This window comes from Marmota marmota, unplaced genomic scaffold (assembly GCF_001458135.2).
Source record: "Marmota marmota marmota unplaced genomic scaffold, marMar, whole genome shotgun sequence".
Lineage (NCBI taxonomy): Eukaryota > Metazoa > Chordata > Mammalia > Rodentia > Sciuridae > Marmota > Marmota marmota.
The window spans coordinates 16,298,898-16,317,379 of record NW_026000185.1 but is presented as its reverse complement, the minus strand read 5'-3'; the positions used below and the strand labels follow the sequence as shown (position 1 = coordinate 16,317,379).

The 18,482-nt window shown below is 48.2% G+C and overlaps 1 protein-coding gene across 1 annotated transcript in view; it reads right to left on the bottom strand.

Annotated features, from left to right (window-relative positions):
- Positions 1-7,037: 7,037 nt before the first annotated feature.
- Ubfd1 (ubiquitin family domain containing 1) overlaps positions 7,038-18,482 on the bottom strand; it is an 11,993-nt gene continuing 548 nt past the window's right edge. The window contains 6 exon segments of the mRNA XM_015491171.2: positions 7,038-7,420; positions 9,801-9,883; positions 13,690-13,795; positions 13,938-14,003; positions 17,066-17,274; positions 18,332-18,482. The exon segment at positions 18,332-18,482 is cut by the window's right edge and continues 11 nt beyond it. Coding sequence (XP_015346657.1) covers positions 7,310-7,420; positions 9,801-9,883; positions 13,690-13,795; positions 13,938-14,003; positions 17,066-17,274; positions 18,332-18,482 — 726 coding nt within the window. The 3' untranslated portion in view covers positions 7,038-7,309.

Genomic DNA, 18,482 nt, shown 5'->3' with positions numbered 1-18,482 from the left:
CCAGCAGGCGGGGCCTGGCCTGTTCAGTCTGGCAGGTGCCAGCGGGGACCAGGTTGGGTGGGTTACCTATGGTTAAAGAAGTGGCCAGGGTTAGGCCACACAGGAAAACCTGCTGGAGGAACCTGTTGGCAGTGAGTGCCACTAGGGGAGGGGAGGCCAGCAGGGGAGACATCCAGATGTACCTGAGATCAGCCGCTGGCGGCTATACCAAGGGTGGACTGAAGGGGATGATCCTGGTGGTTACTCAAAGTGCCCGTGAGAAAAATGATTTGGAGGTGGGGGTAAAGAGATGGACTAGAGGATTCTGGGAATAAAATGGCAGAAGTTGACCAGATGAAGGAGGAAATGAATCAGTTGAGTGTAATTTCCGAAGTTTGTGGCTTGAGCTACTCAGTACTGGGGAGTTGCTGTCTAAACCAGATGAGGGCGGAGGGCGTGCTACTGTGGTGCACTCCTATAGCCCCAGTAGCTTGGAGAGCGGGGGCAGGAGGATCCCAGGTTTGAGACTCTGTCAAAAAAAAAAGACTGGGGAGGTAACATGTAACCCAGTGGTTAACATGCCCCTATATCAAAAGCACCCCAATATCAATAAATAAATAAATAAATAAAGAGGGATGAGGAGAGAATCAGATCTAAAGGGGAATGTGATTTCAGTTTGGGACATGGTACATTTGGGGTGCTTGTGAAATACCCGAGCAGGCGACCTAATGACAAGGGCTCAAGGAGAAGCTCAGGCTGGGGAATGAGGCTTGGAGTCTGGGTGCCGGCAAGGCGCCTCCCTCCTCTGCCAGGTTTCTGTCAAGCACCCTGCCCTCTCACACCTATAAGAGATTTAAGAGGGAATGGACATTCAGGTGCTGAAGCCTAAGGTGATGGGTTGAGAAGCTGGGAACTGAGAGATGGACCTATCCCCTGACATCTCTGTATCCAGTGCACGTATGACTATTTTAGCTTTTAAAATAGCAAATCAATGAGCAAATTAAGCAAATTTAATATTTACTTTATTAATAAAGTTAATTAATGAAAACAATACATAAATGCCAAGGTTCAGAGTTTTAAGAAAGGAAAATTCAAACCGCTTTAAGTTCTCAACAGTCAGGGGAGTAAGGGCAGACTTACAGTAGCACCAGGCAAACTGGGGTTCTGAAATGTAGCCTCAATGTAGCCACTCACGTGGCTAAGCCTCTACTTCTCTGAGCCCAAGACACTGCTAATAGCAAAAGTGGGGTAACAGGAGGGACGTGAAGAAGAGCGACAATATCATGCACATCATGATGAGTGGAGCACCTGGCCCATCAATGGAGGAGCTGAGACCACAGGACTGGACGGAGCGTGTTTAGAGCTGGTCTTCATCCACAGAGCACCTTCCTCTGATTCCCAATCTTCACCCCAGGGCTGGAGCCCTAGAGGAGGTTCTTTCCAAGTGGCATTTACCTGGCACATGGCAAGAGGTCAACACCCTGCTAGGTGGCCTGTCAAAGTGCTATATTCTGAGCTTTGGAATATCTGCCCGAAATCCCTGAGGCTCATGATGGGTGGACGCAGACCAGCACGTGCCGTGGATGCAGCAGGTCACCGTGTCTGTAACGAGCCCTTAAAAGCCTTGTCTGGGACTTTTACTTGAACTCTCGCGGTGGGGAGATTCTCTTTCCTCTTGGTCGCTAGTCTACAGGCTCTAGGTCAACCAAGAACAAAGCAGAGCCCAGAGGTATGTGGCAGGTGCCTGGCAATGTGATGTAAGCACTGGCACTGGGCTAGGTCGGACACTCTGGAATTACAGGAGCCACATCCCTGTGCCTAAGTTGTGTCAACTGTCACCAAGAACCACGAGAGTCCTCGGTTATGGACCCCAGTCTTAGAACAGGATATGGCCTCAGAGCCACAATGATCACTGGACAAAAGGACTCTGCCCTCTGGGGATCTGGTTCCATGACAAGCCTCCTCCAGGACCACAGCTCCCTAGCCATGAGAAACCCACGCAGAAGCAGACTCAAGACAAGATGGAGAGGAGCAGCAAATGAAAAGACAAACTATGCAGGTGGAGGGCTGGGGGACATGGCTTAGGGTTGGGGGTAGAGTGCTTGCTTAGCATGCATGAGGCCCCCCGGGTTCTAGCCCCTGTGCAGTGGGTGGGGCGACACACAGAGAAGGGAATTACTTCAAGGTGAGAGAAAAAAGCCAGGACTAGTAACAGTAGAAAAGTTAAAATGGTAATTAAACAACACAAGACTAGATAAAGATTTTAAACTGGATCATTAACTGAAATTCTTCTGAAAGCTATGCTGGCCTATGAGGAAGGTATCACTGAATTGACAGGAATTTTCTTAGGTTTAAAACACCCTTCTTAGGAGATGTGTGCTGACACTCTTGGAAGTGTCACAATGTCAGCACACCCGTCAAGTGCTTCAGCAGAACAAATTGGTATGTCTAGACCAGAAAGAAGATGTGGCTAATATTTTAATAACTGGCAAACCTATGTGAATGGTGTAGGGATGTTAACCATTCTGTACCAGCTTTCCAACTAGGCAAAGCCAGAGGGACAGAGTTCCAGCTGCCAGCAGCCAAGTGTGTGGGCGGAGGCTGGGGGAGAGGGTACCTCATTTCCACTGCACATCTGTCTTGTCAGAGCTCTCGGGCAAGAGGAGGAAAAGCATTGTCTCCTGCCCTGATACCTGTCCGATAGCTGGGTCCCTGGTGTAGGAAGGATTCTGTTAAATTACCCAAAGCTGAGAAAATGCCAGACATTTCCCAACAGTATAGTAAAAATATTCAGACGGGAGTTGATCTCATTCTCCACTGCAGAAGAATCAATCATCCTGTTAGTCTTAAGGTGCCTGAAATAATTGTTTGGAATTGGTATAAAATCCAGAAGTACCCTCTGCAGAGACACAAGATTCTCTCCAGGAGGGTACCAGCCAATGTATAGCAGGTGGACAACCCACCTTGGCCTCTCCAGATCATGGCCAGAGCCATAGGAATCCAGCAGAGTTCCATCAGGATTAGGAGGTAAGACGAAAATGGAAAAACAATACACATCCTCCCCTTGCCAGAACAGGGAAATGAGACCAAATCTTCCAGAACACTTAGATCACGGGAAAGAAGAGACAGTATCTACCGTCTGGGGGTGGTAGAGGGTCTCACTCCTTAGACCAAGGATTCTGTTCTTGTCCCATTTTTTTGGTAATAATATCCTCCTCCTCCCTCTTCCTGGGTCTTGGTAGCATGTGGCCAGAGCTGTTCTCAAGTGTTTAACTGAATGTGTGTCCTCAAAGGCTAAGTGGCTGGTGAGGTTGCACAAGGCACCCAGTCAGGAGGGTGAGGGCAGGGGGCACCTCTGCCACGTGGAGGTCAGAGCAGACAAAGGTAGTCACCTTAGCAGAGGGTGGCTGACCCGCAAGCTGGTCACTTGGACCACTAGAGTAAATAAAACCAGAATCTCTTTATTCTCAGCTGTTTCAGCAGAGAATAAATTTGGATCTAGTTAAAGCCAAATAAGACCACAGCTGGCAAAAGATGGCCTGGGGCCCAGCTCCAAGTGTTGGTCAGTCCCCAGTAATGATTAGACGCAGGAAGGATCGGAAGGAAAGAGAGACGCAATTAATTATCAAACTTTAATTGATAGACTAATCTTACAGAATAAACAATAAGACAGCTAGTCAAGGTTACACTTTAAAAAAAAAAAAATCCAGCAGCGCAAATCTAATAGACTAAATACGTTCATCTCCTCCCAAACAGGCATTTGATTTCAAAACAAACCAGAACAGAGCGTACGCCACAAGGAAACATGGTACTTACACATACTGTCCAATAACTCTGCAGAGCTCTTTAACAAAGAAGAGAAAGGTTCTCAGAGACTGAGAAAGCAGTAGAAGCACTCAAGCACTCGCCGGCAGGTAACCGACCAGGTGTTCTGCACATCACGGGCTCCGGACCACCTGTGACTTCAGAAAGGCTGCCGGCGGGGAAGAAGGAAACAGGTGCTGACCCTAACTGCAGACGACTTCACCACAAGCCTTAAGACACAGGGACCATCTTCTTCCAAGACAACAGGCATGAACAGAGGCAAGGAGCGAGAGAGGTCCCTCAGCAGATGGGTGGAAGAAAGCCTGCCCTTGGGACTCCAGGTCTAACCCCTCTCCTTCTCGGCCCCTGGCAAAGAAAGGGTGGGCCAAAGGCAAGAGCCCAGCATGGCTCCTCCAGGCACATGGTTAAAGAGGAGGAGGAAAACGCGTCCCTTCTGGGTGAAATATGGTAACCTTTCTGAGACGTGGCAAGGGAGCAGAGTCAACCTCTTTGGCCCTCCTAAGGTAAAGCAGCAACTAAGGAGCCTACTGAGGGCCTCGCCTGGTCCCGACCATGTCCACAAGATTATAAGAAAGTGCATCCTCAGTTAAACTTCATTTAAAAAGAGCAAACGCCACTTGCAAAAGACCCATCATGGATTAAAATACTTCCCACCAAAGAGCTCCAGCAACTCACAGTCTAAGTCCTCTGACCAGGCTGACTGGAAAGGGTCTGATGGGGGCTCAGCAGGGCTCCGAGGCTGCCTCACTCTGCCAAGTCTCCTCAGGGAGGAAAAGAAAGGCATGATGTCCGCGAGTGGAGATCTGGAGGAGGACTGCTTTACCAAGTCTGGACAGCAAAGAAGCCCCCTGGGTGGCACCGAGATGACAGACCCCAGGGCAGGACCTCTCCATCTCAAGCTTAAGGTGACGCCCTCAGAAGCCCTCTCTGGAGTCAGCTCTTCCTTTATCCACCTGCATGCCCCCTTCCACAGGGAGGGAAAGTTCTGGTCCCCTCAGACCCGACAGTGAAGGAATTGTACAGAAATAATCCTGAGGGAAAAACAAAACACTGTGTTGCTACCTAAAGGGGGGAGCACTTGGCTTTGCTCACACGGATTTAGGCAGATGTAAGCGATGGATAAAGAGACTGCTCACGGGACTGAGTGACAAAACAGTGAGGACTGCTGAGACCCAGAGGTGGGTCTCTAACACTTCCCCCAGGGGCCTTGGTGCTGTCCTCCTCTGCTCTCCCGAGGGCTTCCAGCCAGGTCTCCTGCAGAGCTCAGGATTGCGATGACAGATTAAGGGAGCTCCGACGACAGATTAAGGGAGCTCCGTGAAGCAGAACTCAAGAGCTCCACACGAAAAGGTGTCATTTACGTCATTATTTATATATAATATCTTGAAGTAAGGAAATAAGCACCATTTTACTGAAAATAAAAAGGCTCACGCAGGCTTTGGTCCTCTTGAAATGACACCAGCCTGAGTGAGAAGCAGTCTGGCCCCGGGGCAGCAGGGGGACAATGGCACACTCGCTCTGGCTGCGAGGGAGGAGGGTGGGGGCAGAGGAGGGGCTGGTGGGAGGGGTCTCAGAGCCACTCTGGGGACAAAAAGACCAAAACTGGGCACATGGCACTGTCAGACAAGTCTCAAGGATGGGGACATCGGCAAACAAAGGGCAGTACTTAAACCCAGAGGATGCTCTGCTTGCTACCTGATCACTTCCCCTGTAGCCCTGTCAACCACAGGAGGTGGCTGGGACAAGCAGCAAAGGTGCACTCCTTTCCCCGGCGACTGCCAACAGGGACAAGAGCTGCAGTTACTGCTCCTTTTCCAAGCGATGGCAAACAGGCAGGTTCTTGGACGCTGCACTTCACATCCATACCTTATGCCCCCAAAAAGCGAAGAGTAGGTTTTCCTGCCCAGATGCGTAACTTGGCACTGACTACACCACGAAAAGCAAGAGTCTGTCTATGTAGATTCCTGAACTACAGCTTAGAAGGGAAGGGCGTAGAATATCGTCGGTAACTGGCTCACAAGGAATAGTCATCTTAGGCAAACACATGCTAATACATTTCACAGAATGAGGGGGAACAGCTTAGAATCCAAAGTGTGAAGTTGGGAAGATTTCTTGCCAGACCTTACTATGAGAGCCTGCAACCAGAGAGAGGAGAATTGCAGAGACAGCAGCAGAGATACAGCAAACAGCACAGAGGGTGTCATCCACCAAGAGACTGTCCCTCATTTCAGAGTCAATCAAGCCATAGGAGATGACAGAAGTGTACATGTACGAAGAACATAAGGGCTGAAACCAGAGGAGAGCTGATCATGAAAGCAATTTATCCCATTTCACTGTTCAAACACCACTGGCCAACCCGCTAGGTCAGGTGTCTTCTTACTGAGAAAGGCAGCATCTCTGAACCTGGGATAAAGGACACTTGAACTTAATGCATGAGCAGAAGGACCAAATGGAGAAGCATAATTGAAATAATCATTGGACTGCTTAAGAATTTCTTGAAAACTTCCAAAGAAAGAAGGTCTCTGGATCTGTGGCTATATGGCTGCACAAACTATCTTCCACCTGGCTCCTTCTCCAAACTGGGGCTTGGGAGGAGCCCAGCCTAGGCACACCCAGGCCAGGCTGGGCCTCAAAGCCCCGCTCAGCGAGGGCTGCCCGCGACCGCTGAACAGGCAATGGAACGCCCCACAAGTCGGGGCCCGAAGGGCAAGACGTTTAGACAGGAGTCACTTGTGAGATACTCTGCTGCTCAACACCACCACAGCAAGGGTGAGGGCTCCCTGACCATGACCCAGCAGCTCCCGTCTCCCATGTGCATTCCAAGCAGCAGCAGCACGTGGGAGAGAGCCCAGGAAAGGAAGCGTGGATGAGGTACCAAAAGAGGAACTGACATCTTTGGGTTTTTAAAACCAAAACTCAAACCTAGGGAAGTGAGAAAATTAAAAAAGGAAAGAAATCTCAATCAATCAATCAACAGAAAAAATGGCTTACTAACCCCCCACAACATTTTGCATACAATTTTATACCAAGGAAAAAGAAAAAAATACCCCAACTCATCACAATGCAGTCCAAATGTTTGCAACCAAAGATTTATGAAAATATTTCAGCTGAAATCATTTTTTTTAAAAAAGACAAAAACAAAAACAAAACCCAGAAAGCTTTTCATCATTTCCTTCTCAACATAATCGGCAGATCTACTCTCAAACAGACTTAAGAGTATTCCACACAACATGTTCGGAATTCAGATTTATTGATTTCCACCATACTGACTTTAAAAATGGTATGAAGCTGACTGCAAGAAAGGGAATCGGTGATTTTAAGTTAAAATTAAGCTAATGGTGAAAGTACATCACCTCTGGCTTCAGTCACCACATCACCTCAGACTGAATCGAGATTTGTGTGTGTGAACAAAGTTCCAGAACTCTGAAATCCAGGGCTGCTGCAGGCCTCTCCAGCAATGTCCTTCACTTTGGGTCAGTCTCCTGGGCCAGAGGTGAAAGTGCTTTCAAAAATACTGCCATTTGCCCAGCACAGTGTCTTTGATTGCATCCACATATTGAGTTGGAACCCAGTACACCCAGTAGTAAGAGGCTTCCGTGGGGCCCAACTGAAACGCCTGGAAGGGAAAAAGGAAAACCAAGCCAACTTCAGAGGCGGGCGACCAAGCAGGCAGAACCACACACGGGGAGAGGGCTGGGAAGTGGATTCATTCAAAAGGGAAGAAAACAAAATGCAACTGTGCACAGGGGGACACTCTCCTAACATGTTTAAAAACCAGGACAAGAAAAGGGGGGTGGGGCTCAGCATGGCCAACCCCAAGGCAGCGGCTTGCAAACGTGCATGTGCAACAGAACCATCTGGAAGGCTCCTGAGAACAGACCGCAGGCTGCACCCCTGGAAGTTTTGGTTTGGGGCGGGGCCTGAGTAACTTCCAATAAGCTCCCAGGTAATCCAACACTGCTGAAGACCAGTTTGAGAACCGTTGCCCTAGAAAACCTGATACACATGCACAAGGAGAGTGGTGGGCACGTTGAGACAGCGCTGTCGGAGACGTTGACACCCTAGCAACAATTACACATCCGTCAGGAAGGGGATGCAGGATCCCGAGTGGGGTATGCTATTCACATAAACACTGGCATGCTTTACAGAGGTATGAGCTGGTCCTTGTGCATCTAGAGTTCATATGACAAAACATGATGTCGAATGAAAAAAAACCAAGTTGCAGAACAGCACACACCATGATGTCCTTTATGAAAACCAGAAAAAAAATACTCGATCTTGTTCGTCGACATATACATAAAAGAACTGTAGATGGAAAGACACACGAGGAATTGTGATGATGGGAATGGGGGAAGGGGAAGACAATGGGGACATCATTGCTGTTGGCAGAATTTATTTTTTATTTGAAGAAAAGATTTAAACCAAGTTACAAAGGATTTACAATTGATCTCAGTGATGGGGGATGGATGGCTTGTGGTATTCCCTTTCCTTTCCTGTACTGTTAGAAATTCATCTCCAAAAGTGGAAGAGCACAGCCACATTTCTCTAATTGTGAACTGTGACACATTTATCTAGCTAGAGAAATGGCATGTGCTTCAAGAGGGAAGTAAGTACTTTCATCAGCACAAAAGTGCTACTTAGCAGTGTTCAGAAGGAGGGGGGTGACTAGAACCACCCTCTGCCAGCAATGACTCCACAGAGAAAGGAACACTTTTCTGAGGACTAACTCATTACTCCTGCACACTAAGTCCTTAAGAGATGTGCAGGGTGGTGAGCTCAACTTGTCTGTAATCCCTACCATCGGGCCGCCTGAAATCTGGGGCTGCCAACCCTACAGAGTCAAAATGCTCACACAAATTCTTCAAGTACAACAATGCAACCACTAAAACAGAAAAATAATGAAGGCAAATCAAACCTGTATGCAGTCATGTAGACTGCAGCGGAGCAGGGTGAAGGGCCGCGGACGGGCCTGAAAGAAGCCCCAGTGATGTTGTGGCCACTTCCAGGAAGGACAGGAACTTGCAGCCCAGGGTCCCAACCACAGGCCTGCACTAGCACCACCATACAGGGCAGGCACAGGGACAGGCTGGCTCTCTAGCCGATCTCTCCCTTTAACAAGGAGATCTTCTGACAGATCCCTCTGCCATGGAATTCGTAACACCACCCGCTGGTCAAACCACTGAACTGCTCCTTCTCCTTGGGAGAGAGTGGACACAGTTGCATCACTATCCATAGACACCGAAAAACCTCCCTCCTCAGAGGGAAGAGGGCAAATGGTCCTGCCCTCACACCATTGCTAGCTCAGGTCAAGTCCCTCTCATAGCAACTTCGGAGTTTAGGCAGTTAAACTTCATGTATAAAGTGGCCCCTCGATCTAGCATACTTCAGGCAGAGTTCAATATTCAGCACTGAAAAGTTACCAAAAAAAGGGGGGGGGGACCCCCTTCAAATAGTGCTGGAAAAGGGAGCCTGGTCTGCACTCTGCTTGCTCCACAGACCTGAGGAGTGGCTCCAGACACAATGCCCGGGAAAGCACAGCCTGCGCCCTGCGGACAGCCTGGCCCTGCATCAGACACCACGAGGGAGACCACCTAGACCCCTCAACACCAAGGCCAGGGGGTGCTCTCTTTTAAAAGCAAGAAAAAATTAAAAATGAAATCCACAAGCCATTCCTCCTCTTCGTATTTATTTTCCTGGTCTAAAAACAAAATATGACAAATAAGAGGGAGGCACAGGAGAGGTCTCTAACAGCACAGGAGAAATGTACCCCTCCAGCTGCGGGATGGGGCGGGAGGGGGGTGGCTGCAAAATAAACAGAACTGAGAAGAGGGTCATGGGTCAAGTTCTAAGTAGACAAGAAAACACAAGAGTCTTAACACAGTCCTTTGAAGACAATGTTTTCTCTTCAATAGCAAAGCTCAGTTAGAAATCCACCCCCTGCTAGAGAAGGCAGAACAGGCACCTAGCTGGGGGCCAGGTCAGGCCAGGCCACTTACCATCATGTGGTAGTCCTCGTGTCCTTCAATAGGTTCACTGACCACATTTTTAATGGAGCCCATGGGCAGTTTCTCAGTTCGCTCTAGGTTGAGAGGGACGACAGTGGTTATTCAAAGGCCCCCCAGTTCCTCGGCTGCAGCAGTCCCTCCCTCATCAAGGCTACAGGATCTACAGTAAACTGCTCACGGCACCAGGCCCTTGAGGGACCACGGGGCAGCATCTTTAAATAGGTGCCCCTACATCCCTGCTTGGCAGCTGGGAACTTTCTTCCAAACTGGGGACTGAATTCTGGGGTGCACTCCTACTAAGCTCTATCACCAGCCCATTTGACCTTTTGAGATGGGGTTTTTCTGAGTCGCCCAGGCTGGCCTGGAATTTGTCATCTTCCCGCCTCAGCCTCCCGAGTGGCGGGTATTTCAGGCACGCACTACCACTCCCAGCAAGGAGACCTGGAATTTCGCAGGAGAAAATGGGGAACAGGATTTGGGAATGATGACAAAAGTTTCTGAGAGCAGAAATAGATCTTCCCTGGCGATAGTTTTCAAAGTCTGATGATTTTTTAAATAAATACCCAAGAAACTCCTTTATACCCTCACGGCCCAAGCCCAGCATTGGCTCAACTCTTGGGCGCCTGGCATAAGGAGAGTTAAGAGGTAAGGACAGAGGAGCAACAGTGTTCCCGGGGCTGTCACAGGAGGGAGGAGTGCTCCAGCTTTAAGGCCACTTTCCACACCAGGCCCTGCCGAGCCTTCTCCCCCCGGTGCGCACACATCAGGTGTTCGCCAATATCTACAACCTGGCGTGAATGCCGACTGAAACAACACCGATGACACAGGCTGAAGACGCTCTACAGAGCGAAGAAAGAGGTGGTGGACAGGGTGCCTGGAGTGAGATGAGCCTGCTGGGCAGGAGCCCCGTGCAGCAGGGTGGGTGTGAGGCAGGGGCGGGCATTCCAGGCAAGCTGAATCAAGGAGAGAAGGACCCATGGCAGCCTTGGCAGAAAGGAAAATCTGGAAAGGTAGAATGTGAAAATAGGCAAGCTGCCCGACTAGCAATTTACAGACAGGGTTCTGGCCTTGTTGCTGACCACGCTGGGGGCCCTGCCTCTGAAAAATGGGGGTCAGGGGCAAGGAACCCAAAGATGTTCTCTCGGGCTTAGACTTTCCAGGTCTCTAAACCAGTGGTGAAGATTGAAACTTTCTGAAACAGCTTTCACCTTGAAATGTCTGGAGATTTCACATAAAAATATGGATTTCTGGCTTCTCTTGAAAACTTCAAAGATTGGACCTGCTGGGCCCCCATTCCAGGGTGATGGCAACTAAACTAGATGAGAGTGCCACAAACAGGGCTCAGGCCTCCTGGAGCTGCGGGTGCTTCCTGCTCTGCTGTGCCCGAGGCCATCAGCTCGGCTTCCTCCTACACAAGCAGCAAGGAGAGCACAAAAGCCTGGGAGGGCCGCTTACTTAGCAAAGCACCCCACGGACAGGGATGGTCGTCCATAGCAGCTTCTGGCTGGTGGAAAGACAATGCCAGTGGCTAGCAGCCAGCTCCCAGCACAAGCTATCCTCCTCCAAGTACTGCCACTAATGACAGGACTCCTGGGCGAGTGGGAAGGGCATCTGCTCCCTGGGCTGCTGAGGCATACTGACCCCAAGGTCTGGGTGGGAGTAAGGTCTCAGGCTCAGCCAAGCCTGGACGGCACCAGGGCTGGTGAGGAAGGAGGCTCTCAATAGCTCAGAAGCCCCATGTATCAAGCGCCATCAAGCCAAAGCAAGAAGGCAGCCACTGAAAACCTCCAACTGAAGGACAGGCAATTCTTAGTTAAGTCTGTCCACGTGGTTACTATGCATCTCCTACACCACTTCATAACACAAAAATATTCCTTGAGGGCCCAGCGAGCTTGGAGAGACTCAGGCCTCACCAGACCCCTGCTGCACCTACCCTCCTGCACATTACTGTCTTCCTGGATCCACCTTGGCAACTGCCTTCAAGTGGGCTGCCCACAAGCCAAGGGAGAAGTCTGGCAAGAGGCAGGAGGTCTATGTGCTCCAGCAAGTGAATACAATGATGGAGAACCAAGCGAGATCACCTGCAAAGCCAACACAGGCGGGGCAGCTGGCCGCTGATGAGGAGGATGGGGGGCAGGAAAGAGCGGTCTAGTGAAGGGCTTGAAGGCCCTTGGAGAAACCGGGGAGCCCCTCCAAATTTGCAAAGCTTGCTCTGACCATGCAGTTGAGCTGCATGTGAAATGGAGACTACAACAAGTTACCATAAAATGTTAGAAAACTCAAGCGCTTTTGGCATTTCAATCTGCTCATTTTAAGAACCAGCACAGAGTTGAAAATAAGAAACTTATTTTTGTGTTCTAGAATGTTCAAGATGATAAAAATCTCACTCCCCACCACCCTTGTCCCAAGTTTTATTTTCTATAAAACTTTGGTCCCATTTTAGTGGAGTCATAGCAAATGGCCTGTCCCTGAAACCAATTAGCCTCAGATAATGGGACCCCTATACTTCTCTTTAGCATTTACCTCGCACACTGAATACCTACAGTGCTGGCCAGAAACAGGTGAATTGTTCGGTTCCCTCCGGGAATCTAACGGGGGACAGACAAGTCAGAGAGTAATGAGTGCTCTGGGGACATGAGGAACAGAAGCGGCAGCAGTTCATTTGGAGGGGATGGGAGCTATCAGGGAGGCTTCATTAGGAGGGGGCACTGCGGCAGGGCCTCTGAAGAGTTCATTAACCACAGGAAGGGCACAGCATGAGCGAAGCGGAGAAGTTAGCCGAGACACACAGGGACAACAGGGCACGCAGAGCAGGCAAGAAGTCTACACTAGGGCTCACTGTGAAGAACAGCAGCACTGGGTTCAGGCATTTGAACTTGGTGTTAAGGGGCCAAAGGTGTTTTGAATGTAGGAGCCAGTGACAAAAAGGAGTATATGACGGGGGGGGGGCCCTCTCAGCAGTAGAGCGCTCGCCTAGCATGTGGGAGGCCCTGGGTTCCATCCTCAGCACCACATAAAAATAAATAAATAAAGGTAATGTGTCCAACTACAACTAAAAAATAAGTAAAAACAAAACAAAAAAAGAGTACACGACGAGGACAGGACAGAAGATGACGGCCGAGCAGGGAGGTGGCCGACTTGCTCTTAACACAACTTGAGAGGTGTTAATAGCCCTGACACACACACGCACGGTGGCCAAGAAAGGGACACAGACATTGCGGAATGTAACCACCAAGACTTTGTAACCACTAAGGGAAGGGAGAGCGAGCATGGTCGGAGACACTCCCCAGGAAACAGCAAGGGTGACCCAGACACTGCGCACAGCAGGGCGGAGGGCACCCGGGCAGCAGTCAGGAAAACCTCACCTAGCACAGGTCTACTGACCTACAGGGACCAGGCAGGTGACATAATGAGCAAGCTGGCTACAAGGGGAGAGGAGCACGGCCCACTGCAAACCACTACTCAGTTCTAGCTCCTCGGTGCCACGGGAACGCAGGCCCCAATCTTTTGATTTTTTTTTTTCCCCAAGAGAAGCCCCTCAAAAATCAGATTAAGTGAAATCTCCTGATTTTTGCAAATTGTGTCTAAGTAAGCCCATAAAGCCCTTTACAGAGACCAGCACTTGGCCCTGGGCCATATGTTCTGGACCTCTGGTTCTCTGTGCAAGGAGCCACTGTTCAACAGGTCGGCTCTGGTATCAGACTGCACAGGAGCAAAAAGGGTCCAAACAAGACGTGAGCATCTAAAAGCAAATTCAAAAGCCAGAAGCACACAAAGCAGTGAGGCGAGAGGTTCCAACGAGGAGCGGCAGCCCTCGGAACCAGTGCTGCTGGGCGGCAGAGGCAGGCGTGGGCTGGGAGGAGGCCGAGAACCAACTTACCTTTAGTGCCAATCCACAGCTGGTCTTGTTCGAGCTTAAAGGTGAGTCTCACTTTTCCTCCAGATTTGTTATACATGCCGGACAAGGGTACCGTTGGCAGGCGCTCCTGGAGGCACACGACATGGTGAGAGGGGCAGGGACAATCGGACAGAGAAAAGAGAAGGGACAGGACGTGAGGACACAATTACAAGACTCTCCAAAGGTGGAACTGGTTCCTTTCCAGATGGTCACAAAGAAGTCGGGCTTACCTGGGCCCCCTTGACAGACGGCATGACGTCTTCAGGTTTCCCTTTATCCAGCACCTTCCTGTGTTGCTACAACACAAGCCAGAAGAGACTGTCATGTGACACAGCTGTTTACAATTTAGTCACATTGCTCTGTCTCAAAAATGGGATGAAGAAAGTCTTAACATTTTTGTGCAAAAGCCTTTAATGTTTGCAGACCATGATCCCTTGACACAGCGCAGCAGTGCTGTCCTTAGGAGTTGCTGTGATGAGGGAATCTTCCACACCTGTGTTGGCCATCAGTCAACATGAGGCTATTAAGCACTTAAAATGTGGCTAGTAAGACTGAGAACTGCCAGGTGTATGCTCCTAGCTACCAGGAAGGCTGAAGCAGAAGGATTACAAGTTCAAAGCTAGCCTAGGCGACTGAGCAAGATCCTGTCTCAAAATTTAAAAAGGGGTGTAATTCAGTAGTAAAGTGCCCCTGGGTTCAATCCCTGGTACTGCAATAATTAAACAGAAACAAGACTGAAGAACTGAATACTTAGTTTAATTATTTAATCATCTCAATGTAGCTATAATATCCAATGAACTTCTGGAGCAAAGAGGATTTCCAGATTGCTCATTCAAATGTTCTACTCCCTTTCTTTGCAAAAAGTCACCAATGAAAGGATGAAACACCTTAATATGAGCTGCAAAGGGTGTTGCTCTTCTGGCAGGTAGAAAATGTCAGCAATACCTGTCAACTTCAACTCCCAAAGAGAACTTCAAGATGCTGGTAATCAACCTAACTGCTGAGAAGGGTGGGGGTCCATCGCAGACGTCTTCCCTACTGCCCCATCCTTAACCCCAGCCTCAAAGAAAACTTGAGGAATTATATTTCCAAGCAGAAACACTGACTACTTTGACACTAAGAAGTCTCAAACCCCACTCCCACCCGAGGCTGAGGAGGTGAGGCAGCTAATAGGGGTTCGAATCCATGGCCCCTACAGCTCTCAAGTCTCATCTTTTCTCCAACTGTGGCTTTCCAGGTCAATGCTTGGCAAAGCTGGTACTAGGGGACAAAGAATGGGCAGAGGGTAAAAATTTGGTCAAATGTAAGCACCAGGAACCATGAGCCAGCTCACTTACTCACTGGCATGCAGAACCTGTGGCAGGAATGAATGCCACACTGCCAGCAAAGAGTCACCCTGCACATCAGCTCCAGATACCTGAACGTGTCCATAAAAAGCTGAAGGGACTGGATCCCTCATTAGGCCATGTCATACCTCATAATAACTGGTGTCACTCAAACAAAGTGGCACAGGTGGGAAGCATAATTACGAGTCATGCCTTACAAGCACCTTTTGAAGAATCCTCCCTGCACTGTGGAGAACAGTTCTAAGCCTGTTAAGCTACCACCAGTCACTTAAAACCTGTATTTACAAGGCATATTATGCTCTAAGGGTGTGACCAGTGAGAATGCTCACTCAGATCTGTTCATACATGTGACAGGGAAGGTGGAAAAGAGAACACATTACAGGATATTATGACCCCTTATGTGGAGAGTGAAAAAACCTTCAAATAAACACCTTTTGGATGGTAATATAGGTCTATGATCCCTTATCTAAAATCCTAAGGATGGGTAGGAATGTAGCTCAGTGATAGAGTATGTACAGGGCCCCAGGTTTAATCCCCAGCACCAAAAAGCAAAACCAACACAAAACTTCCTATACACAGATATTTTAGACTTTAAGAGTTTCAGGGCTGGGGTTATGGCTCTGTGGCAGAGCACTTGCCTAGCATGTGTGAGGCACTGGGTTCAAACCTCAGCACCACATAAAAATAAACAAAATAAAGACATTGTGTCCATGTGCAAAAAAAAAAAAAAAAAAAGTTTCAGAAAATATACTTTCAAAATTACATAATATTCTATGGGGCCTGGGGGAGCAACCTGTCACCAGTATATTAATATTTCTAGAGCAAAATGTGAATATTCACACTCTAATCAGGTTTTGCTGCATATTTATAAAAGCACTCCTGGTTTTCAGAATCCTTTTGAAAACTTGAAAGCATACAAAAGGGATTACGGATTTCTAACACAAAATTGGGTTTCCCCATGTTGGCCATATATCTTAGTACCTATTGTCACTAAAACTGGTATCAGTCCAAGTTGCTCTCCTCTGCTTAGGACACAGATTAAAATGAGAACACCTGTTTTCTGTACAAGGAAGCTATTCAGCAACAAGTGGGATTCACTGGGTAATAAGATCACGAACGATGATTTTCCTAAACTGTTCCCTTTACAATAAAATAATCTCACTTTTCCTAAAAACAAAAAAAGAATTTGAAGCTGGCATAGTGGTACATGCCTGTAATCCTAGCCACTCAGGAGGCCGAAGAAGGAGAACTGCAAATTTGAGGCCAGCCTGGGCAACTTAGCTAGATCCCGTTTCAAAACAAAATTTTTCAGAAGGGCTGATGATGTAGCTCAGTAATAGAGCACTTGCCAACCCCACTACAGCAACCAAAAAAAAAAAATAATAAGTAAAAATAAAAGGAATTTTAATGGCTACAATGATTACAAAACAAAGTTGGAACTCTTCTATCCAAACGAACAACGGGGAAAAGTCAGGTCCTTGTTTCATGGTTCAGGAGAACAAAAATAAATAAATAAAAAAGTGTCATTATCTTCCTATTCAGCTTCATTTGAGTTCCTGAAATGATTAGTCTCAGAGGAACTCTGAAATTTGTTGATTTCCATGCCTCTTCAGAATTACACTTGTTGACTTGAGAAAAGCCACAAACAAAACTCAAATGTAAGCACTTTTCAAAATGGAGGCTTAATACTAGTACTGACATTTTTTTTTTTTTTGCACTCAGCCAGATAGAGAAGCCCACATCTAATTTCTTTTCATATCTGGTCTGAAGCCTCCCTGTTCAAAGGCCTTATCCTAAAGTAGGTAGACTTGAGACACACTGACCCGCCAGACGAGACAAAGTTGCAAATCTCAGGTAGCTGTCACCTCCACTCTGCTGCACCCAACTGCTGCCATAAATTTCCATCAGGGGCCCTGTCCAAAAAGGAGCCTATTCTAGGGAGAACATCAACCAAGGCTACAGAGGACAAAGCCTCTCATTTCTCAGGACCAACAAGCACAAGATGGACTCACTTTCTGCCTACAGAGAGGCTCCTTCTTGTTCTCTTCGGCCTTGGCGTCCTGCTGTGCAGCATCTTTGGGTGTGTTTACTGCTAAGACATCATTTATCGTAGAGCCAACCACCATGATCTTGGCTCCACTGGTCACTTTTATTTCTCTCAACGTCTTATCTTCAGGGACAAGTCCCTTATACATGACCTTCTGCATGGCAGGCGGGAGACCTTGGAGAAAGGTAGAGGGCAAAGAATGAAAGGAAAAAAAAAAATGCACGGCCCATACAGTACTTTGATGATGGAGCAGGAAGTGAACAGGGGCTCCATCATCATCTGTTTTGTGAACCTGGGTAATTCACATCTGAGCCTCAAATTCCAGAACTTTCTAACAGAGATGAAAGTAGATCTTTCTGCATAGATTTGTTATAAGGATTAAGAGACAGGAAAAATGCAGAACATTCAGCATAGTACCTGTTTTTGCTCAATGAATTGCTCAATTAATTTTAGCTATCACAGGCTGGGGTTGTGGCTCAGTGGTAGAGCACTTGCCTAGCATGTGTGAGGCACTGGGTTCAATCCTCAGCCCCATATAAATAAATAAAATAAAAGGTACTGTGTCCATCTGCAACTAAAAAAACATTTAAAAAAATTTTTTTAGCTATCACTGTTTCCAAATTGTGCATCATCCAATCACTCAAATATTCAGGGAGGATTCACAAGTGTCAGGAATATAGAAGTCAATAGGGACAAAGTTACTGCTTTTACCCAGCTTACAGGCCACAGAGAGAAAAAAGAGCATCATTTCAAATGGTCAAGAACTATAAATGAAAAAAAAAATAAGTATAAATGAGAGAAAATGAATACATATGAGTACCTGTGAAGGGTCAGCAAGACAGCCAACAGCAGTATTTCCTAACCTTTCCTTGTGAAAGTTGGATATCTAAGATTATATGCTAAAAAAATAAGCTCCTGGCCGAATCCCAAACCCACTGAATCAGAATCTCCCGGGGAAGGGCCGAGGTGCCTCAGGTGATTTTTACTAGCGACGTTACAGACTGAAAGAGTCGGAGCTGGGTTGGAATCTCGGCTCGGCCACTCGCTAGCTCTGGGATCGAGGGTCTCATCTGCCCATTATTAACCAGATGAGGAGGAATGCAAGCACTGACTTGGGAGGACCGAGGGGGCCGATGCACAGAGAGCAGCGAGCACAATGTCTAGTGCAGCGTAAGTACTAGACGCTAAAGGGGGTGGGGTGGAGGGAGCGGGCTGTCAGCGCCGAGATTACCTGTAATCGAGTGGATCTTCTGCTTCAGCTCGGAGCCCGTGCTGTCCAGAGGCACCCTCACGTCGTGCTTGGTCTTGTTCCAGATGATCTTCAGGTCCACCAGCACCCTGCCCGCGCCGCCGCCCGCGTCCTCGCCGTTGCTGACCGAGGC